The sequence below is a fragment of the Cucumis melo genome, chromosome 8, assembly GCF_025177605.1.
Source record: "Cucumis melo cultivar AY chromosome 8, USDA_Cmelo_AY_1.0, whole genome shotgun sequence".
In the NCBI taxonomy this organism is placed as follows: domain Eukaryota; kingdom Viridiplantae; phylum Streptophyta; class Magnoliopsida; order Cucurbitales; family Cucurbitaceae; genus Cucumis; species Cucumis melo.
The window spans coordinates 9,019,521-9,046,444 of NC_066864.1; the positions used below are offsets into that span (position 1 = coordinate 9,019,521).

Below are 26,924 nucleotides of genomic sequence, written 5' to 3' on the forward strand. Positions count from 1 at the left end.
TTAAGACCTAAGATCTATAAATGTCCTGATGTGTTTTAAAAAACAGAGAGAAAGAAAAGGGAATCAATAAACTAAAATAATTTTTTCCATTTCTAATATGCAAAATTGTAAAGTTATAGACTTTTGTGGCACAAAAGTTGTTCAAAATTTCAATAGTCTTCTGCCCCCTTATGATATTGGAAATATTCAAAATCAATGAAAAAAAATTCATATTCAATAGATGTCATTTGGATAAAACAATGGTTAAAAAAAAAAAAAGAGAAATAATATATATTCCTCGATTAATGAATTCAGTGTACATGGAGGAATTTCATGTACCTTAAAATTGATTCATTAGCCAAAGTGAAGAAGGGATCTAATCATTAAATGAAATGTATATTACAAAACGAGCAATATTTGGATGTCCTCGTCTATATGCATTTTTTTTTTTAATTTTTTCTTTAAATAAAAAATTTGTCGAATAACGATTTATGATTGACCACTTAGGTGGGATTCAAAAAAAATAGAGCAGCATAATTTTTACATAAATCTAATGTGCAAATTTTAAAATTCAAAACTTTTAATTCTATGAAAATGGTATAAAGTTGGTGAAGCATATATATATATATATATATATATATATATATATATATATATATATATATATATATTATGAAATTGTATTTAGGCAAGCAGAAAAGTTGGAGAGTGGTGTTAAAATGGGGCCTGCCATGTGGTGAGCCAGCATGAGTTGGTCTTTTTGATCATAGGAAAGCCCTTTTAAATGATGGGTCTCCATCTTTCACAATCCATACAATCATTTCTCCTGACTTAGTTTTCCTTTAAAAGATTGTATTATTTATTTATTTATTTGTTTATGTTTTTTTTTTCTTTAAGATATTTATAAAAATCTCTCTTTTAACAATACTTTTCACTAATTTTTCTCCTACCAAATTGAAAGTGAAGCAAAGCATTTGCAATCCAAGCTTGATCCCATCCATCAGTCAAACAAAAAGAAGGTGAAGAACAAGATTTCCATTCCTTAAATAGAATGACTATCTAAATCTGAGCAAGCTCGGGAAGAAATTTTTTAACGGAATGATACAGTTCCAGGAAAAAACATTGTTTCTTCATTTTCATTGAATATCATTTCTGGAATGAATTGAAAGATACACTTTAAGATGTCAGCATATTTCATCAGTATCAATTGCTAAGCATCTTAGAAGAGCAGTACCAGGCTGTACTACACCTAAAAAAGAATACAAATGAACTTCATATACATACAATACATAGCTGCTGGGACTTACAAAAGTAAAAGTTATTGTTTGTTTCTGGCAGAGTTTCTGAAAGAGACCTTCCAACTGCCCAAAACTACAGCTTCTGATATATGGAAGATGAAATGTTCAGATCAAATTGATGCATATACTACAAAATGCAATGATCATATGATTTCAAGTCAGTAAATCAGCATATGCGCCAAGTCCTTGGCTGTTGCAGCATCGTTTAAGCTTGTATAAGGCTCGGTTCTCAAGCTGTCGTACCCTCTCCTTGGACAAACCGAACATGTTGCCAATTTCCAACAGTGTCTTCTCTTTACCATCTTCAATACCAAATCGTAGTCTGATTATCCGTCTCTCTTTTGGACTGAGAATGCTAAGGAGATTCCGGATATGCCTTCGCATAAGTTCCCTTTCTACACTGACATCAGGTGTGTCAACTTCAGAGTCTGCAGTTATTTCCTGTAATATAATTCAGAATGCATTCTCAGATTATGGTTTAGTATGATGTTAGATTGAACCTATCATATACCTTTATGGATTGACTCTATCTAAGGCGCCTGGTAAAATCATGAATGTATTTATACATTTTCTGTGTTTTCATTATTAGATGGTAGCAACTAGTTCTAAATTATATCTTCAAATGACACCGACAAAGCAACTTATAATCATTATCGAGTGACAAGCTAATACCAACCGTGGGCAACAGACAAATGATGGAACTTAGCAAGATGGATTTTTCAATAATGGGTATATTTTATTTGATCTCTATTCCTGACATCTTTTGCATTTAAAACGGCTTCCCTGTTGATAATTACCATTATAAAGTGAATTTCATTAGTAACTAGCATTTAGCAAAGCTGCATGGTTCAACAAGTGTTCCTCTTCTCTGAGCCACATTAGCAATTTTTGTGAATGGTAAGAATCTAAAATCTTACATTCAATAAGCAGTATGTTTAAAGTCATGCCCTATCTTTGTTCAATTTTCTGTCCTATTTTGTTGGTTAAAAGTCAAGAGAAGAAGTGATAGATACCTGATAAGTGGTATCTTGGTCAGCCCATACAGGTTGCTGCAAGGAACGTGGGATTCTTGACATAAACATTAACTTATCCAATCTCTCCACTGTAATTCCAACATGTGCTGCTAACTCTTCTTTAGATGGCTTATAATTCCCAGCTCGAACAAGATAATTTTTCGCCTCTGTCACCTTCCCGAGGAGGGCATATACGTTTTCCTGCAAATGTCAACACAAATATTCTCTACTTGTTACCTTTGTAAGAAAATTAGTTAAGCACGAAAAAAAGGACAATAATAAAGAGAAAAGAAGAGAGTTAAGTGAACAAGGAAATTTAATCTTTTTATATTTCTTCAAGAATGAACCTAAAGACCAAAGAACTGTCATTACCGGTAAACGAATTGTTCTAGAGTGTTGGAATATTGCCTTATTAATTGAATGCCTAATCCACCAATAAGCATAAGAGGCAAAGCGGCAACCAGCTTGTGGTTTGAACTTTTCAACGCTCTTCATAAGTCCCAAGCTTCCTTCCTAAAACAATATAAAAAAATGAACCAGAAAATTTCAGCAGCCCATTCACGTATCCCAACATATTAGATAGGGATTGTATTCCAAATAGAAAACGCAAACGTTGAAATAAGAATCTAGAACTCTGAACCAAATCCCTTGGATCAAATAGCTCGATATTAAGAGGTTTGTATAGTTCCTGTCTAGAGCAGGACTCCACTCAAGGCTCTTAGCCATACAATAAAAGGAACAAGAAAATGAAAAATGTTAAATAAGATAGACAGGCAGACAGACGGCTGGATAAACCAGAAAACAAGAGGTTTCTAAAACCAACAAGAAAATGAAAAATGTCTAACATAAACACAATGCCTGAAGCAGAAGGTTTGAGAAATACATGTCCAGCACTGCTCAGTATGCGTGTGTCCAGTGGCCTATAAACTTTTTCAATTCATCAACTGACTGGAAAGAGAGTAAAGGCTTTGCACCACAGATGCATGCCTCATATTCAGAGCATAACCTGCAATAAGTCGTGAAGGCTGAGACCACGACCTAGATATTGTTTGGCGATGTGAACTACCATTCGCAAATTTGCATTAATCAGCTTTTCACGACTGGTTCGAAAGGAGTGAAGCTGTGACTGTAACTGTTGACAAGTAATCCCTAAGGCTTCAGCCCATTCAACTAAAGTTGGTTCACGACCAAACTGAGATTGAAGTTTAGCTTTCACGTTGTCCAGTATCATTAAATCCTGTTAAAAGGTTACTTGATCAAGAAGCCTCAGCAACAATCCTAATGAGTAGAAGACGTGTGAAAACTGAAAACGGAAAATAGAAAGCCTTCACAAGCATACCTGGATTTGGACTATCAAATCAGACTCTTCTTGAGCTGTTAAAAGCTTCTTTGTTTCAGGACCCCATAAGAACAGTCGTAGAGGATCGTTAGGATCAAATTTTTCACTTGTTTTTCTCCTTGAATCTTTTCCCCTAAAATTAGAAGTCTCATGAATAGTTGTTACGTGTTTTGGCACCTTTCTCTTCTTAGATCGTCTATCTTGCAGTCTAGTTGACCTTACAGTTCTCCCCTCCTTGCTTAGAGAACTAATCAATGAATATATGGCAATATAAGCAAGACTACAGTTGCAATGAGACTATAGTACCAAATGTGGCTATCATAATTTTGTGCACATAATAATAGAAAAATATAACTTACTCATCAAGAGAACTATAATCCAGACTAGTACCAACTAATTCAGACTCGTCAACTAACAACGCTGCTTGTTTTGAAGCTGACAAAGCTTTCTTAGCTAGGGCAATGACATTCTCAGGTTCATCTTTAACAAGCATCTCCCCAACAGCATTATAGGATTCTTTTTCGAATGATGAGATCTTATATTCCTCCATTTGTAGGGATGGCCATCTGCAGTATAATTGTATTTACACAATATGAAAGAAAGAATACAGACAATGGTTGTCATCTATGTATTGATAAAAAAGAGTCAGGAGAAGGAAGTTTAGTTCATCTTACGATGATAATAAATCAGGCCACTCAACCGCTTGATGCTTAAGTTCCCAGATCAGATGGTCATGGTCACTTCGACTGCCTTCATCGATTGGAACACTCCTCTCGATCAGCCTCCTATCTAGAGTCATCTTCACAATGGGCATCAAATGAACTATTAATTAGAATTCCCAAACGCAGGAGTGCACACACAGATACATATAATGATATAAAGACTTAACTATGTATAATTGTGAGTGTATATGAGAGGGAGAGAGATAGAGCATGTGTCCAAATGGAAACTGGACATTAGCGCAGACATAGGGTTATAGTCAGAGTATCATACTCAGTGAAAAAGACTTTACACATTTTAACAGAAAAATCACAATAGAGTTGTTAAGGCAATAAAGGAGTTATCCTAAAAAAGATATAGGGAATATCAACTAGAGTATGTTTGGTGCAATTAGAGACATGTTTGGAATGACTTTCTACGCACTAAGAAACCCTTTTTTAGTACTTAAAAAGTTGTTCCAAAGAGGATCTTAGACAAGATACAATTTGGTCAGAACAATAAGGAGTGTCTGTCCTAAAATTCCATACAACCATTCACAAATAAAAGTCAATGCACAAGAAAGAATTTCATGTTACTAAGAAAACCTCAAAATGGTAATGTAGTCCTATGTACAATAAAGTAATCTAATTTAATGCATAAGTTTAAGAGAATTCTAACCTGGGATGTTCTATCATCCTTGAGTATTTGCGATTGAGGTCTACACTCATGGTGCTGTTCTTGTGAAAGAAATGAGGTTGAAAAGTATCGAGCAGGAGACGCTTGCTCAGAAAACATATAAACTGCAGGATTTTATAACAAACATGTACCTGAGTAGATGTAGCATTTCTAGATATACGTGAATGTAAGTGTAGAAAACTAGTTAAATGTTAAAACACCAGTTGACTTAAAATTTAAAGCCAATGGATGAAGGTAAATTGAATATTATATCATCTAACCTCCCCTCTTATGAGCTGGTAATATGCAAAAGACCAAATAAGTAGAAATCAATTAATATTGGAAAAGATTAAAGGGTTGAACACATGACCTCGTGGACCACCTTTAAGTCATCAATCGACTCAAATGTTTAAATTAATGGGTGAAGGTAAATTTAATATTATATCATCTAACAAAGAACAACATTCATTAATGATCAGCATTCTATGGCTTTTGTAAGCATTTTTCCAATTAAAAATAAATTTCAAAATTTTGTGGTGTTGAGTTACATCCTCAAAAGTTCAAAAATAATAAAAAAGCACTTAGAGGATCCATATAGGAAGCAGCAACAAAAGCTTCTCCTAAAAGTAAGTCACTCTAGAAAAGGGAAAAAATGAATTAACAAGCCCAACGAGGCCTCATTTCTAATGACATCCAACATACAATTTGAACGAGAAATTGCCATTTGAAGCGGAATAAAATCAACCTAAGACGCATCTCGAAATACTTAAAACAGAACACTCTGAGTTTCACAATTAAGCTAAATGCAACAGGAAAAAACCCATAGAAAGCACAAAAATGAGCGAAATACTACAAATACTACCTGAAGAAGAAGAAGAGGAGGAAGAAGAAGAACAAGAAGGAGGAAGGAAATTTCTCGGGAGGCATCTTGAAATAAAGGGCGATGAAGAAGAGAGCAAATTGAGTCCAGCCTCCATAGTAAAATCTCACTGTTCCTTTTGAAGTAATACAAAGGCTAAGAGTCTCTCCTCACATGAAAGTCTCTTGGGGGACTGTTCACTGAGAAATCTACTGGCGTTCAATGACTTCAAAACATCTGGGTCCTCATCTTCTGCAGATTTCTTCAAAGGGATTTGGGGAGAAATGGGATTCGATGAGATTTTTGGATAAAGAAGAAGGAAATGTTCTTCAGTAGTTTGGCAGAGTAATTCACACCTCAAAATCGGTACTTGATATTTTCAAAAGGATCAGGTTTCGGTTATATATGCAAATATACTTCGGGAAATTTCTTTATTTTTTATTTTCTTGAGCAAGAAATGATTGAGGGATTCTTGTCCCTTTTGAGTTGTTGTTCGGTCAGTTGATTGATATAAGCAAGGCCCAAACAGTTTTCTAAGTCCAGGCCCATCCATTGTTCTCTTTTTGAAATTTATGATTTATTTATTTTAATTCATCCTAATCGGTCAACAAATCTCACGATAGTATATGATATTATCTACTTTGGTATAAATATCTGTAGCATTATTTTTAGTACCACCAAAAAACTTCATACTAATCGAGACAATTGTCTCTCCTAATCACTTCCTTCTCTAACTAATAGAAGTTTTCCTTTCTTAACCAATATGACTCATAACACACACGCATGCGCACACATACATACTGAATGTGTGTACTTAAAAATGATTATTTCATAATGATCTATAGTAACACTTATAAATCTATTGAATTAAATCAAACATAAAAAAAAAAAAATCAAGTTGTAGGACACAATATTGACCATGTGTACACTTAAAAAGCTATGAGATTAGTTTCAAGTACATATAATATCTAACTTTGAAATGTTTCATTTTAATCGTTGACATTCAATGTTTTTTCCTTCAAAGGTTGCAGTTAAAATGAAGGAAGAAAAAATTTGTATGTCCTAAAGGTTGACTAAGTAAATAAATCTAATCCTTATTTAGAAACAAAAATGAATAAATCACAGCACGAAAAGTAAAATGGAAGATTAGAATTAGTGAAAACCCCACAAGGAACGAACAAAACATTGCTTTGTTTATGTGCATAGATTTGGTCGAATAAACAAGCAAAATTTTGTCAGTGTATGAATGTAAAATTTAAAAGCTATGGACTATTGAGTACAATTGAAACGAACCCACAATCACGGGGTTTTTTTAATATTTAGCCTACAAATATCGTTGGCTGTTATAACAAGAAATATAATTTTATTTAAGAAATGAAACCTAGTGCTATAATATGAGATTTGAACTTGTCAATTACAGGTTAGTGAGCTTTCCTCATTTTTAACTTCTATAATTTAGTTAAATATATTAAAATATTTATAAATTTACATTTACTAGACAATAGTCTTAGAAAATTTTCTATTGGAAGCAAATTTGTTGCCTTCTTCGTTTCTTGTCACATTCAAAGAAAGCATAGCAAGATACACAAGAAGAAGACTACCTTCAACTTTTAGTTTCTAAAAATCTGTTTTTTATTTTTAGGGATTAGGGGAATGAGAATTTAGGTTGAATAGGATGAATTTAAATTCTATTTTAACACTAAAATTTTGTATCTTGTTTTGTTTTGGTACAAGTATTTGTTTTAGTTTTTGAACTTTTAAAAAGAAAGCTTGTTTTTAGTCTACAGGGTGGAACTTAAAATGTATATTTGGATGACAAGAAGACTAGATATTCACTCCAAGAAATCAAAGGTTTTCATCATTTTGTTAAAGTACCTACAGAATCCTAACAAGAACCGAAGTGATCCCCCCACCAAAAAGTTAAAAGAAACCAAAATATAGAATAACTGGTCGAAATTTAAACCAATAGAAGAAGAGGCAAAAATGGGAAGAAATGGATCGGGCCCACTTGTTGGGGGAAATGGGCCCAAAGATGGAGTGGGGCCAAGAAGAAAGAGGACCCCACCTCACAACCGATCCATGCGTCCCACTCCCTCCGTGTCCGACTCCGTTCCGTGGGGAGGGAGACTGTGTATGTGTGTGCGCACTTCTTTTTTTATTCTTAAATTAGTTCTTCCTCATCGGTTTCTCCCTCCCTCTCTCTATTCATTCCTCAGCTGTCAGCTCTCAGCTCTCATCTCAAACCCTAAAATCTTCCTCCGATCAAAACCCTCGAAACTACCTTCTCTTCTCCCCTTTCACTCCTTCCTCAACACAGTTGTTTCAACTATGGGATCGGACATCGTTCTACACAAATTCCCCTCTTCTTCCGACCCCCATTCTCAGCCCCCCACCGCTTCTCACTCTGTCGTCGGCAGTAACTCGTCTCCGGCCACCATCTCGCGCCAATCCCTCCTCCCTCGCAAGTCAAACACCTCCTTATCCTCCTCTTCTTCCAAGGATCGCCACATCAAGGTCAACGGAAGAGGGCGGCGCGTCCGTATGCCCGCCCTCTGTGCTGCCCGCATCTTTCAGTTAACGCGCGAGCTCGGACATCGTTCCGAGGGTGAAACCATCGAGTGGCTTCTCCGTCAGGCTGAACCTTCCATCATTGCCGCCACGGGTACTGGTACAGTTCCTTCTGGTCCAATCTCCACCGTCTCCTCTGCTATGGCTTCTTCCGGTCGGTCTGTTTCTTGTAGGATTCAGCCAGTGACGGTGGGCGGCAGTGGGCAGGGGATGTTCTCTATGCCACCACCGAGTTGCCGTCTGGATTTATGCCAGCCGGTCGGGATGGAGTACTCTGCTGCTGGGAATGATTATCGCCACATGCCGTTCACGGCGCTGTTGTTGCAGCCGTCGACGGGGGAGGAGACGGAGGAGAGACAGGAGGAGGAGGTTTTCAGAGAATAATGGAAAATTGGAAGGATTAAACCGACACAGATAGGAGTCTAAAATTGCAGTATGGAGACTTTTTTTTACCCTTTTTTCAGCTCTTCTTCTTTCTCCTTCCTCTCGTCCTGTTCATGGCTGGAATTTGTAAAGGGAAGAAGAAACTGTAAAACCTTCTACTGCTATGGAAATTCGATTTTTTTTCCTTTTTCTTTTTGTTTACATTTAAATATCTTCTCTGTCTATACTGATTGAATGGACCCACCATTGTCAACATGGTATTATGAGTTCCAAATCATTAGATTTTTCAGTGGGGTATGGAATTGGGGACAGAATCAGGAACATTCCTAGGATTGGAAATTCAATATAATAATTATTTACTATGTCAACTAAAATAATTAAAAATCTGTAAAAGAAAGGAACTTTTCAGATCAGGATGGGTTGAGATTTTAAACATCAAATACTTTCTGTGAAAAGATAATCCATATTCCATCCTTATGTAAGAAAGTACCAAATCCTTTGGGGAATACCACTTTTGTTATGTTGTTGCTGGCTGTGGTCAACAAAGAGAGATAGAAGTATACAATTGAAGTGAAGTGTACTGATACTAGAATGAAAACAATCCTTACCAATGCATGGAGAACAGGAAGAAAATGGAAGAGCATATCAAGAAGATGGTGGAATCAATCAAAACTGATGCAGCAGGGACGAAATTTTGCAATCCTTGAAAGAGCAATGAGATGTATTTCTAAGGTACATATCTAATATAATTATCTAAAAGGTCATAGAAATGGCAGCCAATATGCGGCTAGTTCAAATAACCAAAAATGTTGCATTTAGAAAAATAATGGATTAGGAAGGAACTAAAATAAGGTAAATCCAAGTTTGTGCAGCAAAGCACAAAGCAAGGGTCAATTTAGTGCAGGAGAAAGAGACCTGTTAATAAATTTTATTGATCTATTTTATATAAAATTGTAAATAAGATCCAGAGCAGAACAGACCGAGTTTCTGTGGTTACAAATTGAAAAGAGAGTCCAATCATTGAAATCAGTATGAATGTTCTGGAAACTTCCCTCAAATTCTTTGCTCATATAATAAACTGCAGACGGGGTTATGATAAAAATAATCTTCTTGCAATTTATAGAAGACCACCGAGTATCTAAGTGTAAGATGCAGTAGAGGTTAGGGCTTATTGCACCTTTTGCCCGGAGTTTTAATGCTTGTTTCCAAAAATCCACCATTTCCTCCTCTTTCTCGAGTCATTTGATGATTCCTCGTCTGCAACTGAGGAAACACCTGAATGAACGTGGGACTGAGTTATGGACTAATAGTCATGGTATTGACAATTAGCGGTTAATTTCGACAAACTTGTTACAAGAAGAAAACGTCAAAGACATCAAAGTGGGGTCGGAATATTAAAAATAGAGAGTTTAAACACTGAACAATCAATATTGAAGCTCAACCAATCAAGTTGGCTAGGAGCTCGGTGCAATTCAAGAAATTTAACATAAGGTAATTTTGGGTTCACTATGGATAGAGAGTAAAATGGTTACCTCCTTGAGGATAGATTGAATTGTAATGGACCTCTGCCCAAAAGCTCAGGAAAATGACTGCATGTTCACAAAAGATAACATGTGAAGTTATTTGCAAACAAAATTACATACATGGACATTGATTCAATGTTCTATTGATTAATAGAAAATTTAAAAATGGTGGACAATAGAAGGAGCAAATCGATAAAGCTGATGTTGGAAACTGCCCCTTGTTGTTGTAAAAAAGGATTGTTTTTGGTATATTCACAAGAGATAATGGTATCGCAGTACACGGGATACGGTAAATGACTCCAAAAAGAACTGGAAAACAGTGCATGAAGCCTGAGGAAGGGAAAAAAACAGATGGACAAAGGAGGAGAAAATGAAAGTACATATGCAGGTGAAAGACTAAAACTACATGAAGATAAAAAGAGCGTAAATATGGCCATTTTCCAAATAAATCAGCAAAAGAATGAGTAATGAGTCATGAAAAGGGCCATAACCATGTAGAAGGAACCAGAAAACTTCAAAGATACACGAGTTAATATAAAAATCAAAGTTAAGAATTTACCTTGCTTTTTCTTCTGAAAATTAGGGAGAATCTCAATACAACAGGTTTCCTTAAAAGAAGTCATAACAAATATTTTGACGCCATACTGCAAAATAAAACAGGCATAAGTCACAATTAGCTCCACTCATAGTCTTTGTTGGAGGCTGGGGGGTGAATAGTCAAAGTTTTTATAAGACATAAGAAAAATATGGATTTTTACATCTTCAATCAATCTAAAAATTTCATTCTAGTAATGTTATAAGCAGTACATTGTTACGTCTTCTAAGATGCATAATACAATGGCCATTTAACTTGAATTATAATAAAAAATTAAGCAAAAGACAATAAAATGGCTGAACTAGCAGCGTTCAAATCTCTGGCACAAGTTTGCTTAATTGGCATTTCAGATATTAACATTCTTATTTCTCAGAGATTTGGGTTCACTGCATGAACGAACAACATAAATATTTTAAACTTCCAAGTTCCAACACTATCTTAAGAAAACAATTCAAATCCCGAGACAATGTGTTGCAATGACCATACCCAATCTGCAGCTGCCTGTAGTGTTACATGATCACCCCACTCACCACTCCTAAAAAAAATCGAATTTAGAATAAGAATTATCCAAACAGGACAAGAAAATGCGGTTTAAAAGGATTAAAAAAATAGAAGTTCAAACGATACATGGACATCTTTTCCAAATAATCATCATATGGCATGGGAACGTATCCCTCGTAAATCTCCCGATGTGATTTGAGCTGGTATGAAAGAAAAAAAAGAAAGGGAGAGGAGAGTTCCATGTTAAATAGGTTATAATCCAATAAATATGAAAATATACAAGTGTAGAGCTATAAGAAACAATGACAAACCTGATTCACAACATTTTCTCTCACCAACTTGTGTCGATCAGAGGTTCCAAATAGTTGATCGGATAAAGCACGGAACTGAGAATTGAAAACTGATATGAGTGTGTCATTGTCAATTCAAACTGTTCAATTGTGACCAGAAGTCCAGAACCGCATGCCTGAGAAACTACTGACCTGACAATTACCATCCCCTTTCACCTTGCGTTCAACGAAATCATATACCTTCAACCTAAGATTGAAAAGGCAGTGGACAGTTGTGATTATTGGTACCCAAAATTCAATGTCAAACAACAATCGTGCTCTAAGGGAAAAGACACCAAATAGCAGACTAAAAATGGTAAAAGGAATTCACATACACAAGCTATAAACAATAGACTACAGATTCAGCCATATATCAAACAACCGAGAGTTTTCCAGATATTACCTATCCAGCAACCTTTGATGATCTGAAGTTACTTCATCAATTGAAGGAATCTCACCATTAATTCTTGGGACATGCTGCACAAAACACATAAGAAGTTGTAACACAATTTTGTAGTAGGTAGACATGCAGAGATAATTATCATGGGTCCCACATACTTATGTTAGCACAGAAATTGGAGAAGTATATCGGCTTTTGCAACTGTACAGTTTCAAAAGATCCCTTGCTTCGCTTTCAAAAAATTAAGTAAATAGTGAACCAAAAATGCGGACATAAACAAGTCAATGGTTCGCAGAGAAAGCATCCAAATGTACAATACCCCTAAGGTTCCAGTAACCATTCTGGACTGATAAAAATGCACAAATGATGTAAGAATAGTACAATATCTTACAAAATTTCCCAAAGAAAAAAAAAAAAGAACCTACGGAAATTATTACAGAATACTTTCCAATCATGAGGAAAACAATTCCATATTCTAAGCAGATATAGAGTATTCCTAGATGTCAGCAGTCACAAGTCCTGCAAAAAAGCATGCTCCATAATAAATTTATCAGCCTAGGAGGTAAATACTAATTCACGCAATGAATCTATAATTTACTTCAACTGCTGTGCCAACATAAAAAGATGCGATTATAGAAAATCTCACAGGTGCTGGAATCATTTGATCCATTCTCCAATCTACTTGATTATCATGCCCATATGGATAGTAATTATCCTCTTGACCTGGACTAGAACATGAACTAGAAGGCTCCACAGTTTCAACTTCATCTTCAACAGAATCATTTTCTGCAGACAATAAACATTTCACGCAGCATGAAAGGATCACCGTCCTGATCCCATATATATAGAGAAAGAAAAAGGTGGCCAGTATTAGCAAGAACCTGAACTGTATTTCCTCGAGGATGGATTGTTCCAACCAAGCGCAAACTTCGATGCATGGGATGGATCTTCTACATTTGAATATCCTGAGGCCTCTGCAATTTCTAATTGGGAAAACTCCTCCTGAAGAGTGTGTGCAATAATTTCGTCGTTCTCCACATTGTTAACCTCATTATTGCAATGATTTCCATAATAATGCTCATAGAAATTGACATCCTGTTGTGCCGTGACAGGCAAGTACTCGGTACTATACGGCATGTCCCCATTTAAGTCCCCGTTGAAAAAACGAAGACCCCAACGAATCGCATCAGAATCATAATCGTTCATGACCATCTTCTCGTAACAACTACACAAGTTAAAGGTAGTTTCTCCACCTCTACCAGAGACCTCTGAAATCTCACCTACAACGGATAGAATGAACTACCGATAATTACAAACACTAAACGACACCAATAATCAACAGACCACAAAGTTCCCGTTCATGTCAGGAAAGTGGAAATTAGTAATTACTTATTAGACTGCACCTTCTTACATCTAAGTTCAATAAATAAATAACAAACAGCGAACATATTTGACATTGATCTAACAATAAAGACCTCTAAGCATCTATATCTACGGATGCCGATAAAAAAAAACCATGCAATTACAAGCCAATCCAGACCTTCCAAGAGTCGATGAATTTGAATCAAACAAAAAACAACAAACTCGTGTAAACAACAACAAGAAGACAAAGAAAACTGAAAAACGTACAGAAGAACGATTCAAACTTCATCACAGAAAAAGAAGGAAACCTTAAAACAATGGCGGGGAGTGGATCAATGAATCAATTGCATATTGGAATGAAAATCATTATGACATTAAGCATAAAGAAAAACACTCACCGGCAGTTGAATCAAAGGGGAAAGCGATCAAGGAGGTTTAAGGATGAAGCTTCCTATCGAAGAAATGTGTGAGAAAAAGAAGAGAAAGTCGCGGAGGACTGCACATTTAAAGAAGCATAGGCTGCATACGGATGCAATTGATGACGACGACAAAATTTTGTAAAAAGGCATATTTCATGCCCTTTATATACAGTTACCGCGCTGTTGAAGTTTCGTCAAAATGACCATTTTGTCCCTTCATCGTAATGTGAGAAAATCCAATATCTCGTTTTGAAGTTGGGAATATAGGTAATATGTTAATTTGACTATGTTTTGTTTCCAATTAATTCATTTACTTTTCTATTAATCTTCATGAATTTTTTGTTTCATTTTATGATTGGTTTTCTAATGACCATACCGAGGTTGTAGAGATTATTTGTAAATACACTACAATAGAATTCAATTGTCTTTTCTACTTCATTCATCACTCTATGCGATTTCTTTCTTCTTTATTTTATAATAGTTTCTATATATACATATAATTTTTTACTTTATCTTTATAATTTCTATTTTTTTGACTTATGATGATTCAGTCTAAAAAATGTTGAAAATAAACAATCTTTTGCAACTTTGTAGGTAACAATTTAAAATAATTTTGTTATCACGTGGGAAACGTTTAAAGAACTATGATATGATAGTATTAAAAGTTCTTATAGTGTAGTAAATTCAAATATATTTTAATAAAAGATATATCGCGATGGTTTTCAATCTCTCGTTGTTCAACAAAAATAAAAAGATTTTCATGATATGAGTAAAATTGTAATAATAAGTACTAATAACCAATTGAAGAGACCTACTCTATTGATGCATATTTACATGCTTAGTTATTATGAATAATTCATCCTACAATTATTGATGTTTGTTCCTTGAAAAAATGAATTTGATAAATCTTATGAAAAAGATTGGATTATAAATTTAGGATTTAATTTGAACTAGGAGTATTGTGTTTATTTGATTTCTATAATCTTTAGCATGAAACAAAATTAGTAGGCATCAAATGGAAAGTTTAGGGTTTCATTAGACAAAATATATACATTTGGATCTATTTGATCAATTGATTTTAAAGAACTTTGAATTTGTCAATAACGAACCCATTAGACACTTTTAAAGGTTTAAAGGGCAAATAGATACCAACTTCAAAATTTATTGATTAAGAATGTGTTTGGATTGATTTTTGAAGTGTTTAATTTTTAAAATAATTCATTTTAAGATAAATTGAGTTGTTTGACATTCATTTGAAATAATTTTTGGAAAAATAAGATTATGAAATAAATCATTTTAGAAAAAACACATGTAAATTTTAGAATAAATTTTTATTTTATGTTTAATGAGAAATTCCTTCCAAATATTTATTTTTCTTCCTTTATTTTTTCTATTCTTTTTTACTATATATTTTTTACTCCATCGTTCTTTTTGTTTTTTTTTTTAAATACTTTGAATATTTTTTTTCAATGTATATGATCACGCATTTAAATATAGAGATTAGCAAATTTTTATAATTACTTAACATCTGTGAAAGAAATTATGAGAACGTCAATGAAGAACATGATCGTTCGGTTCGTGAAATAAAGATGAATGAAAAACGTGATCGAATTGCACATCTTTTTGTTTAATTGGTATTATATTGTCTCGAAAAAAATTATTTATCTTATTTATATTTTGTCGATGGAAATCAATTTTTTTTTATGATTATATATTTATATTTCAAGATATTTGTACTTTTAAAATTGAATTTTCAAAAAATAATTAATACAAAAAATGAAATTAATGTTTAGTTTCAAGTAACTAAAAAATTAATAATTTCAAGATAACGTACAATTAATTTTAAAATATATTTATGAAAAAAAGATTCAAAATGTGTGTATTTTCTTTTATGAAATTTGTTCATAAATATAAACCAAAGCAAACACAATTTTATATATAAACATTTATAAGGAGGTCTAACCAAACATGTGAGTATTTAGATTTTAAATTTATTTAAATTTTTTTTTAAAAAATGTATTATTAAAAAAACATTTTTTTTATAGGCATTCTAAACGGACTCTAAACTTATAATTTAATTAATAGTGATTATATACTATACCAATGATGTCATTCATCAATCTCAGAACAGTGTGTATATTAATCTTCACGTAGAAATCAAGGCTATCCATTCATGGAAGAATTAGTAGTATTAATATATACTAACAAATATACTAAACAAAACATTGTATTATTTCGCAATTTATAGTTATACGTCAAGACAGATTGATACACATTGAATTATATGAATAAAACAAAAATTAGGATGATAGCTTTGACAAAATGATGTTAGTTTGAATATAGTTTTATGTTGATATCAAAAAGATAGATCAGCCATAATTTTGTATTACAAAAAGAATATAATTCAAGTATAAGATAAAAGAAATTGAGCACCGTTGTAGTGTCAAGCTACACATATATTCCCGTGCTCAAGTTAATTCTTGAGTTTGTGAGCTACTTCACAATAGAAAATATTATGGTGTTTTAGGTATCTTTTCGACCAATAACTTGGTCGTTTATATATATGATAGTAATGTATCTTAAGTACTTATATTCAACTTTTGAAATTGTTGTGTAAATACTCTTAGGATGGTTACACTACCTACCATTTAAGGGTGCAATTGATGTGTAAGTCGATCACCAACTCAATTACTCAACAATTCTTTTCTATGAAACGTCAATTTGAAAAAGTAAACGATTTCAAATCCACTCACTCTAAAGATTCTCCATGAGTCTTGCAAAAGTTAATCGTGAGTCCTATACAAGTCTTTCATGAGTCTTCCAAGATTCTCTATGTGGCTCTTAATTTATCTATAGGTGGTGCAAAGGTTCTTCATGGGTCCTCTAAGGTCCATATGTGACTCCTAGATCTTTATGGATATTACTAAGCTCTCTTAAGGGTATTTCGAGCTCCACTTGATTTTTTTTTAATGGATTTTTCTTTAAGCTACACGTAAGTTTTCTAAGTAGATTCTTTTTTATGAGTTCTTCGAATTCTATTAGATTCTCCCTTACGATTCTTTTAAGTCCTAGCAGTAGGTCTTTAAGCTCCTTAATAAACCTCTTTTTATCTCTAAACTCGAACTTGATCCTATCTCACTAAATCTACCGGTAAGGTTTGTTATCATTTTCAAAGTTGGATGGTTCATTCATCATCGGACGATTTTTTTAATTAAAAAGATATAACAATTTCAAATAGGTTGATGGAAGAGGTGGCCATTGGCCATTCACTATGACGAAGAAACAACCAAAGACTTGATGTTCTTAAAAAGAGAAACGATTACGATTTTATGAATTCGTTTGGTGTACACACGTGTGAACCAATGAAAATGAGTACGGTTTTGACACGTGTGACATGCAGCGCGGTCCATTGAATAATCTCCTTTTTAAATGATCCATTGAAGAATTGGTTTTTCAAAAAACATTACATTCTTAAATTATTATATTATAAATTTATAATACAACTGTCATTTGTTTTCGTACTATGACGTGGCAATGACGAAGCATTTTGATTCGTCAAAGTTTTGCCATCATTATTAATAATTATTTTTATAATTGATGAAATTTTAAATGTTCATTAATATTACAACCCCTTTATCATCATTTAAGACTAAAAATACAAACTTCAATACAAAGAAACTAGGTGTTAAGAGACTGGGTTGAAAGAAAATTAAACTAGTTGTTTCTTATACCATCCGTATTTTTTGGTTGGTTTGAGTGATAAATCAAATAATCCGAACAATATTTTTAATCCAATCCAACTTGATTCATAAATATGGATTGAGTTATTAGATTGTGGAAAAAAAAGAAAAAAAATGTATAATATTTGATTCAAATTTACTTTTACTAAATTAATAGTAATAATATATATATATATATATATAATCATTAATTTGGATTTGTGGGTTGGGTCGAACCGAATTTTTCAACCCCTCAATTCGAGAAAACCAAAATTTTGAATCCAACCTAAGCTAATCTTTATGATATGAGTTTGGTAGTCTGAGTTGTCGGATTATTTGAATCATTCTTACACTTCTTAAAGAAACATTGTTTTCAAAAGAAAAAAAAAACTTGTAATTCAATATAAGGTCCACGGTTTTAATGTCATATTATATTTTCGACGATCTTAAAAAATTGTATATTTTTTCAAATATAATTTTGAGTTATATTAGTTTAGATTGGCATGATATTATTTTTAGAAATCAGAGATTTAAATTTAATATTTTAATATTTTAATATTTTACTCATGTAATGGTTGTACTAGAAAATTTGATTTAAATGATTATATATTAAAAATAAAGTAAAATAAAATCCACTTGGAAAAGTCGATTTATGAGATAAAGCAATGAATGAAGTTTCGTTTATATACTTTTCAAAGCCATCGAATTTGGATAAATATTTAACAAATTTAGCATAATTGACGGAATTTGACATTGACTAATGAAATTTTACAATGAAAAGAGGAATATATATATATACACACATATATAAACAACTATATGAGATATAGATAGTGTTACAACTTGGCATAGCTTTATTATTTTTATGATATATATAGTAATTAGATATTCAAATTAGAATCTTAGAAAGGACAATCTTAATGTGTAAAATAAGTTAGCATGTGGGCTTATACCATTTGGCTTCCCTTTTTTGTCACATATCAAATGTGGAAAGGCAAGAAGCCATAGTTTCTTTTTTTTTTTTTCTTCCTTTTGGTCCAATGAAATGGTGCTTGTAAGAATAGGCAAAATACTTGTACAACTTTAACAAGCAAAGTTGTTTAACCTATCTCTCTTTCTCTCTCTCTCTCATAAATGGATGTTGATTGTTAACAAGAGAACGAGGTTCCAACAATCAATCAATGTTGTTTAAGTGGGGGATTGTATGTGAATAATGGGAGTGAATGAAGTTCCAACGATCAATCAATGTTGTTTAAGTGGGGGATTGTATGTGAATAATGGGAGTGAATGAAGAACAAAAGATTGTGATATTTTTCGTTTTGTTCGGTAACATGGCGATTTGGTTCATTAGTTATTTTAGTTTCTATTTTAGTTTTCTAAAATAAGAATATTTTTCCTTCTTACCCTACCATGATTTACCTCTTTATTAAATATAATAATTGAATTCTTATTCAAATTCAACGATAAAAGTAACTTTTTCAAAAAAATTTTCTCTAATTTTCAAATTTTGACTCTATTTTTTTTTAAATTAGTGGTAAAATACCAATTGAAAGTAATATTTATGCTCATACACTACACTAGGCATCCATGCTCAAGTCGTTTAACTTCCAGATCTGGCATTATGTCTAAGTGTCCACTTTACTATGCCTAAAACTATTCTTTCTAGGTCTCTTATTTTTTAAGCCGTCTATCTTTCAACGCACTGTTATTGTCCAATTTCAAAGCATTGTTGTTGTTCAAGTTCAGTCACATTGTTCAGTACAAATTTCAATACATATTTTAAAGAATTTACTAATCAATGTCAGTAATTGTTATAAGATATTCTTAAATAAATTTTATCTCATAATTTATAGGTTATTGATAGTATAATGTATTTTATATCCCATACTATTCTTTTCATACTTTAGAAACATTCAATTACTTGGAGTTGAATTGTAACCATCAACTTTTATATTATGAAATGTCATTTGGTCCAGCTAGAATGAAAGCCTGAACATATTATAATTAATCTTATTACTTTAATTTCTTGTTTTACAAGGAATTAGGTCCACTGACATTTCTGTGTTATTATTGTTACTAATTCTATATTTTATGACACGATTAGTATCCTATACAAGATATAAAATGATGCTCGTGAAAATTATAATTTAGTCTATAAAGTTTTAATCGTGCAAAAATATCTAATTAAGTTTCTAAATTTTCAAATTCGTATTATTGTACTTAGATAATGATCATTTTTGTTGCAATCTACCAATGGTAATATGATATCATTTGATTATGTTCGTTTTTTACATGTGTTTTGTTATCGTCATGAAATGTGGGGTCCACAACTAAATTTGTTTAATCAACACAATTTGATTTGCAGAGCTTAGGCTCGATTTGATTTCGTTTGAAGATTACGTAAAATTCATTGGATTACGTGAATTTCACTGGCTTTTTTTATAGATACTTTTGAATGAACTTTCAATTCTTACTTGCAAATATTGTTACCGTTACAGATAACGTTGCTGACTAATCCTAAATGGTGATGATGGTAAAAGTGAGAAGACAATGATATATACCAAACAATACATAACTAAACAAGCTCAATCGCAATCAAATTACGTTTACAAGATGCCCAAGTAAATGTGATTAATAGCAATCTAAATACGTATATGATCGAGTCCTAATACGATTGATGCACGAATAGAAATTCATTATAATTACACTAAATCTCACATAGTCTTAATTATTAGCACAAATTAAACTCAAATGCTTATCACCAATAGATCTAATAAAATAATTAAATCAACCAAAATACATATCGTAAAAGAATGAACACGTGATGATTCCAAGATATATCTAAAAATTCATGTTCTCCAATCCTAATATGTAGTATATTCTTCGATTCGCCCTTTGATGATATAAGGACCTGTTTAATTCAAACCTTGATTGACCGAGAGTGTGCTATTCTTTTGGAAACAAAAGAAAACCAAACAAAGATTTTGTTTCTTTTTGTTTTTGAGAAAGAGCATTAAGGAGAGAAGAACTATCTATACCAATATATAGGAAACTTCTCACAGGTATCCACTCACCACTAACTTGGATAACTACCAACACCCTCACCATCACCTACACATGATCTTGGCTAACTACCCACATCCCAAATAACTAACAACCAATTCACTACATTGATAACTGTCCATCCTCAAAACAAAAACCACCTATATTTTTTCAATATAGTGGAATTTACACCCGATGATTGTCTCTTCAATACTACATTATTAACTATCATAGATTCGTAGGTATAGAACATTCACAATTATCAAATACTTATATTATATAAATCAATATTAAAAATCAAATTTTCTAACATTAATCACCTAAACTTCCGAGGATTTTGTGACTGTTATCTTATTCAACTTTTTTTTTAGTTCTTTCTATTTTCTTTGTAGATTCAGTTCTATCTATTTTATTTGTAGATTCTCGTTTCATGTCAAGTAAATCTCATGAAATCGTCGTAAACTTATTTAAAATCTTTGAAGTTTATAAATATGAGATTTTAACTTGTAATTTACCATCATTATCAAGAGTCTTTCCAATAATTTGTATTCAAAACTTGTATATTGTAATGATAAACAAATATGACTGTTTACAATGAGTCAGACTTTGAGTCTTAGATGCCTTACATGGAGTTGTGCAAAAGCCAAGAAAGAGCAATCTAGCTATCTTTGGCTAAAACAATAAAATCCCTTCACTGCTTCCAAGTTCAGTGAAACAACTATGATAAACTTATCATCAATTTGTTAAACACAATAAGAAGAAGAGGGGAAAGAATTTCTGGATTTAGTGCATGAAAAAGCAGCTATTTTACCTACTTTTATTTGCACAATACGGAAGCATATGTTACAAGATCATCATCCGTGTCATATATCATCAGAGATAGCTGGCAGCTGAAATCGACTGGCCAAGCTCATCGGTTGTTACTTCAATCATCGTGTCCTCAAAAAGCTTCGCTTGTAAACATGGAAACCACCCATTTTCTCTATGTTGAGAATCTGCGGTTCTACTAGCATTTCTTGATTGGGCGGCCTTGGGAGTTTTTGATGGTGTAAGGCGCCAAGGGTGTTTGGGAGTTCCCTGTTTCTGTCCATGCCTCTGCAATCCGGCTAACCATTTCCAAAATCTCGCTCATCTTTGGACGATTTTTTGGATTTCGAACGAGGCAACGGTTCGCAACGTTTGACAGCTTATATGCAGATTTAATGTGTGATTTCCCCTTCAGCCTTGGATCCAGTATTAGCTGAAACTTCTTTGTGTCAGACAGATATGGCTTCACCCATTCTAAAAGCTTCTGCTCACTCTTGGGGCGGTTTCGGTCTATGGGAATCCTACCTGTTATGAGTTCATAAAGGAAAACCCCATAACTCCATACGTCGGTCTTGGATGTCAGACGTCCAGTCTGGACATACTCAGGAGCTGCATACCCCATCGTTCCAACAATCTGATGCACATTGTTGTCATATTTATTGAGTGCTAAGAAAATATAAGAAGTTCTAAACAAAACTACAAGAATAAAGCAGCTCAAAAACCAAAACTGAGCTCCACAATAACAATCCTATTACCAGCCATGTTACGAGTTTGAGAAATTAGATTAGTACAGCAAGAAAAGATTGCTCGAAGCCAAGAACAATGAAGTTCAGTTGGAAAAGAAAAATTGTTGGGTTGTTATGCATGTGTGCGCAGGTGAGTTTGTTCGGTTTTCATGGTCAGGATTGAGCAATGTTCAATTGGTAATAAGTAAAATGGGTGGTACTGTTTGAACATACCGCTGTTGAGACATGAGTAAACCCTTCTGGAGGTCCTAACCTAGCGAGTCCAAAGTCCGACAGCTTTGCATTCCACTGCTCGTCCAGAAGAATGTTTGAAGATTTGAAATCCCGGAAGATTATCTGCAAAGTTCTTCAGGGAATAAAGGTACATACTCCCAAAAACCTAGGAAAAATTGCTTCACAAAGGATGAAAAGTACCTGAACATCTAACTCTTCATGTAGATATGTTAGTCCACGAGCAGCATCTCGGGCAATTCTTAATCTCATAGCCCAGGAAAGAGTTGTCTCTGATCGACTAGATAAATGGTCCAACACACTTCCATTTGCCAAGAACTCGTAAACCAGTAAACGCTGTATTCCTCTTTCATCATCATCGGCACAGTAGCCTATCAATTTAACAAGGTTTGGATGTTCAACAAATCCAAGAAAATTCACTTCTGTCACCCACTCCTTGTGACCCTGCCAGCAAGAGGGCAGAATCTCAATATGAAAACTACTAATCCTTGGATGATTTCTAGTGATCATGCAAAATGAAATCACGGTGATGAAGAATATAGTATGGGTCTATGACATTTCAGCATGATAAGTTCAAAATAGCTTGTAATTGTTTGCCATATAACATTAGGGTTTAGAACATACTTTTGCAGATGTGATGTATGAGAGAGATATATGATGATGCATTCAGTCACAAAAATTGTCTCGTATAAGCAATACTTGTAAGACTTGAAAATGTGTACAAAAGAATGTTCTAGATCTCCCGTGAAAGTATGGAAGAAAAATTAAAAACCCTCGACAAAACAGCACACCAGTCACCACCATCTTTAACTTTCATGGAATTGCCAATGTACTTTCCTCACTAAGCTATTTTCAAATGAAATTAATGAAGAAGAAAACATTAAGTTGGCCTAGAAGTTCATCAAAGATTAAATAGCTTGCTATGTCAATAGGCAGAAAACTCGCCTGCAATCCCCTTTTACCAAGCTGTTTGACAGCAACTTCAATTTTTTGTGACGGATCATCTGCACTCCTGATTGACCCTCTATAAACACATCCAAAACCACCTTCTCCGACCATAAAAGTTCGACTGAAATTTTTAGTAGCCGATTTGAGATCAGACACGGTAAAAACCCTGAGGTTGCTAGCTCTTTCAGACATGCTGAGTATGTAATTTCTCCTTGAGGATTCTGAGCTACTGTTTGAAACATTTTGCGAATTAAGTTCAGAACCAGACCTTCCAACTTCAATGTCGGCATTTGTGGAATTGATCGACATAACTGGTGTTGAGTTCATTGGTTTTTCCCTCTTGTCACCATTACATAATGAGCAAAACCAACTCATGACTCCTGAAATAGACAACACATTGACTCTTCAGCTATCAGTTACCAATCTAAACTTAGCAGAAAACATGGACAACAATGCCAAATTGCCAGAACAAACAGGGAAAGAACTATAATTCAAAGGAAGAGGTTGAAGTTATTTGTGGGAAAGAAGAGGAAATAACAAACTGAAAAAAATCCAGGCTAAAACTTGGAAGAATTGTCTATAATTCTGCCATTGAAGAAAAAAATGGAGTCAGCAGAATCCCAGATCTTCTAATTTTCATTTCTCCATGACAACTCAAATGATAAACTAGTAGTAAATCACCCCAGAAATGACCAATTAAGAAAAGAACATTTCTCTCAGTCCTAAAGTAACTATCAAAATCAACCCCCCCATCTGTTGTAACAAAAAGAGAAACAGGTCTAAACAGAAGAACATGAGAAGATATTAAAAAAGTGAGCAGCATCCCAGATTAGTAGCTTTAATCCCAGAAAAGCAAAAAGCAAAAAGCAAAAAATGGGTCAGTCAGAATCAGATAACCCAAACCTGTTGTTACGTTTCTCACAAGATCGCAGCAGCCATGAATTGGAACTTCTTTAGGAAATTTCTGAAAGAAAACCAAGATAGAAAAATGCCCAAAAAACGTAGAAACCGGTGAAAGTATAAGGGAAAGGAGACGACCCAGTAAATGTTTTTGAGAGTCTTTACACGGCAGCTGAAAGTCAATCGGTCTGGTCAGCTAACGAGCCGGGATTAACGAAGGGACAAGTATATAATATGGGATTAAGAGACGAATAAAAATGATTAAGAAGAGAAAAATGGCCGAGGGAAATTGAAGGGGAAGTCAATGGATGAGGTTCGTGGAATAAAATCAATGGGAAGCAAGAAGAAGTGTAAGGGCCCGCCATGGCAGTGAATGGGGTACTCTTCAACCAGAATTAAAGCCGTGGAAGGAGCCAGGTAAGTGCTTCACCGACCCAAAAGCAAAAATTTCTCGCCTTTTCTCCATCTTTGGAGTAAATGTGAAAGTGGATTGGATTCTGTCTTTGGCGGTGAATTTTCACTTCCTGTAATTCGTGCTATGCTCATGGAATATGAATAAATTTGAGATTCTTACACCCAATCCTAAAAGATACGGATGAAAAGTAAGGGGCAGTTGGGACTCAAAATTCAAGGGCGGGTGTTATACTTCAACTACACCATTACCGTTTCAAATCTTTTGTTATTGCATTTACTAATTTCTACCATACTGAATGTTAAATATTGATAATTAAATACAAAGCTACTATAACACATTGTCTATAATAACTACTCATTATATCAACTGATTATATTAAAAACGTCACCATTGTCACTTAATTATAGAAGCCTTACTATTATACTCATTTCAATTGTTTTTGCACGAATGACCAATTAAGAGGAAATTGTTATGAAAGAAGAAAAGTGAGGTTTCGTGTGTATCATTATTTCTCATTCAATGTTTTTTTTCTCTTGTATTTTTTAACATGTAGACAAAATTTTAAACTTCCATTAGCGTTTATTAGTATTTATCATACCTTTTACTTTATTTTATAAATATTTTCTAAAGTTTTATAATTTATAATAATTTAAATGATTTAAAATACTTTTTCACAATTTAAAAAATAAAAGATTGTTTCCATTTCTGTCAACATCATAATCAGGTTAAAATATGTTTTGTGACGACTAGAAGAAAATTTCATTAGTTTTTAGAAGTTGATATTGATAGTTAGTATTCTTTTTAATTAAATATAAAATTTTTAATCGTTAAATTTACACTTTTTCATTTTCACAAATGTATATTGAGAAAATTTTGGATCTACCATTTTAGGGATACCAATTTAGTTGATGTAAGATTTAGGGCTATCATACATCACAATTTATTTAAATAAAAAGAATGTATAAAAAAACAAAAGCTTCGAAATAAAATCCCCTACTTTATATGTTATATAAGGTTTGTATAATTATCAAATTCGATTCTTCCATCCCACATATAAAACTAAGGACAATACTTTGTTTGTATCAAATGAATCTATAAGGTTTAAAATTTACCTATTAAATCAATAGATTTTGATTTGATTATGTGTTTAAAGAATCTTAATTTTGTTTTTTCTATTTTAAACCAAAAATTCTGAAACTCTTAATTTTATGTCGATAAGTCATGGACTTGATAATTTCTTTTGATATTTATAAACATATTGACATAAAATTGATTTTTCTTTTGGTACTATAAAGGAGGAAGAATTTGAATCATATAATTGGATTGCTAACACATATTTGTATGTCATTCCAATTATACTCTAAGAAAAGTTGATCGAAGATGATGATGTTGATAGTAAGGAAACTAAAAAAGAAATTGACACTAATAGTAGGGAAGAACATGAAGCACAAGAACTAGAAACCGAAGGAAACAAAATAAAAATTAAAGAAAAGCAAAAGAAAAATAATGGTGGTGAACAAAAAAAGACAAAAGTTTCAAAAATGATATAGAGACAACCAACCTCAACACAAGAAGAAAACAACAAGAAAAATGAAAGAAGAATGTCAACTCAAGAATACATTGATTTAGCTCCATCATTTGACCTAAAAATTTCTCAATATTTTAGAGATGATTTATAGTGTTTATAAAGATTCAAATCATTAAATTTATCTTTTGAAAATTTCTTTATTTTATACTCGAGTAATTTGTATTCCATGTCACTCTTTATATCCTACACTATCCTTTAAATCGTATAACAGGGTCAATTACATTTATTACCACGATTGTTTAAATTCAACAACACTATCATTTAAATGTATAACTACACAGTCATTTAAATAATATCCTGCATGATCGCGTAACTTGTATAACAGCATCGTTGATATATAAAATGTATAACAACATCTTATAAATAATTTCCTAGACGATCGTCTAATTGTATAACATTATCGTTTAACATTATATCCTTTTGTCATCGTGTAAAATGTATTAGAACATCGTTTACATGTAAAATATATAACAATATTGTTTACGTATAACATGTAATTAATGAATATACAACAATACTTTTGGTTAAAAATCAGTGATCGTTTATGTCTAACGTGTAATTAATGAATATGATTTCAATTATAAA

The 26,924-nt window shown here is 33.0% G+C and overlaps 4 protein-coding genes across 8 annotated transcripts; 1 reads left to right on the forward strand and 3 right to left on the reverse strand.

Moving 5' to 3' along the window:
- Positions 1–1,086: 1,086 nt before the first annotated feature.
- On the reverse strand, positions 1,087–6,329 carry LOC127150642 (RNA polymerase sigma factor sigF, chloroplastic). The gene is made up of 9 exons (XM_051089129.1): positions 5,866–6,329; positions 5,007–5,128; positions 4,304–4,428; positions 3,989–4,195; positions 3,630–3,876; positions 3,297–3,527; positions 2,663–2,803; positions 2,291–2,491; positions 1,087–1,718 (listed from the first exon to the last, which is right to left on the reverse strand). The coding sequence occupies exons 1-9, from the start codon at positions 5,978–5,980 to the stop codon at positions 1,431–1,433; spliced, it is 1,677 nt and encodes a 558-aa protein (XP_050945086.1). The 5' UTR covers positions 5,981–6,329; the 3' UTR covers positions 1,087–1,430.
- A 1,364-nt stretch (positions 6,330–7,693) lies between these two features.
- Positions 7,694–14,085, reverse strand: LOC103500810 (OVARIAN TUMOR DOMAIN-containing deubiquitinating enzyme 12). Of its 5 annotated transcripts, none has more exons than XM_051089134.1 (12): positions 13,923–14,085; positions 13,044–13,442; positions 12,809–12,948; positions 12,166–12,239; positions 11,916–11,970; positions 11,745–11,819; positions 11,560–11,633; positions 11,419–11,467; positions 10,897–10,981; positions 10,347–10,403; positions 9,992–10,077; positions 7,694–9,516 (listed from the first exon to the last, which is right to left on the reverse strand). In XM_051089134.1, exons 2-11 carry the CDS (start codon positions 13,372–13,374, stop codon positions 10,007–10,009), a joined length of 1,011 nt encoding a protein of 336 aa, XP_050945091.1. In that variant the 5' UTR covers positions 13,375–13,442; positions 13,923–14,085; the 3' UTR covers positions 7,694–9,516; positions 9,992–10,006. The 5 variants fall into 5 exon arrangements, with proteins under 5 accessions (XP_050945091.1, XP_050945089.1, XP_050945090.1 ...); XM_051089132.1 differs by having other exon boundaries at positions 9,992–10,089; XM_051089133.1 differs by lacking the exon at positions 7,694–9,516 and having other exon boundaries at positions 9,733–10,077.
- Positions 7,846–9,004, forward strand: LOC103500811 (uncharacterized). The gene has a single exon (XM_008464241.3). The coding sequence runs from the start codon at positions 7,846–7,848 to the stop codon at positions 8,812–8,814; it is 969 nt and encodes a 322-aa protein (XP_008462463.1). The 3' UTR covers positions 8,815–9,004.
- Positions 14,086–21,246: 7,161 nt separating the features above from the next.
- On the reverse strand, positions 21,247–24,713 carry LOC103497267 (serine/threonine-protein kinase PCRK1-like). The gene is made up of 5 exons (XM_008459395.3): positions 24,340–24,713; positions 23,434–23,816; positions 22,672–22,932; positions 22,471–22,593; positions 21,247–22,145 (listed from the first exon to the last, which is right to left on the reverse strand). The coding sequence occupies exons 2-5, from the start codon at positions 23,809–23,811 to the stop codon at positions 21,711–21,713; spliced, it is 1,197 nt and encodes a 398-aa protein (XP_008457617.1). The 5' UTR covers positions 23,812–23,816; positions 24,340–24,713; the 3' UTR covers positions 21,247–21,710.
- Between the last annotated feature and the right edge of the window lie 2,211 nt (positions 24,714–26,924).

Excerpts from the sequence above, each read along its gene's own strand:
- LOC127150642 (XM_051089129.1), bottom strand. The coding sequence starts at position 5,980 with ATGGAGGCTGGACTCAATTTGCTCTCTTCTTCATCGCCCTTTATTTCA. Across the intron at positions 4,196-4,303 it reads TGGCCTGATTTATTATCATC|ATGGCCATCCCTACAAATGG; the intron begins GTAAGATGAACT and ends ATTATACTGCAG. Across the intron at positions 3,528-3,629 it reads ATTTGATAGTCCAAATCCAG|GATTTAATGATACTGGACAA; the intron begins GTATGCTTGTGA and ends ACCTTTTAACAG.
- LOC103500811 (XM_008464241.3), top strand. The coding sequence starts at position 7,846 with ATGGGAAGAAATGGATCGGGCCCACTTGTTGGGGGAAATGGGCCCAAA.
- LOC103500810 (XM_051089132.1), bottom strand. The coding sequence starts at position 13,374 with ATGGTCATGAACGATTATGATTCTGATGCGATTCGTTGGGGTCTTCGT. Across the intron at positions 11,468-11,559 it reads TATTTGGAAAAGATGTCCAT|GAGTGGTGAGTGGGGTGATC; the intron begins GTATCGTTTGAA and ends GATTTTTTTTAG. Across the intron at positions 10,090-10,346 it reads TTCAATCTATCCTCAAGGAG|GTGTTTCCTCAGTTGCAGAC; the intron begins GTAACCATTTTA and ends ACGTTCATTCAG.
- LOC103497267 (XM_008459395.3), bottom strand. The coding sequence starts at position 23,811 with ATGAGTTGGTTTTGCTCATTATGTAATGGTGACAAGAGGGAAAAACCA. Across the intron at positions 22,933-23,433 it reads TTGGTAAAAGGGGATTGCAG|GGTCACAAGGAGTGGGTGAC; the intron begins GCGAGTTTTCTG and ends TCTTGCTGGCAG. Across the intron at positions 22,594-22,671 it reads ATGAAGAGTTAGATGTTCAG|ATAATCTTCCGGGATTTCAA; the intron begins GTACTTTTCATC and ends AGAACTTTGCAG.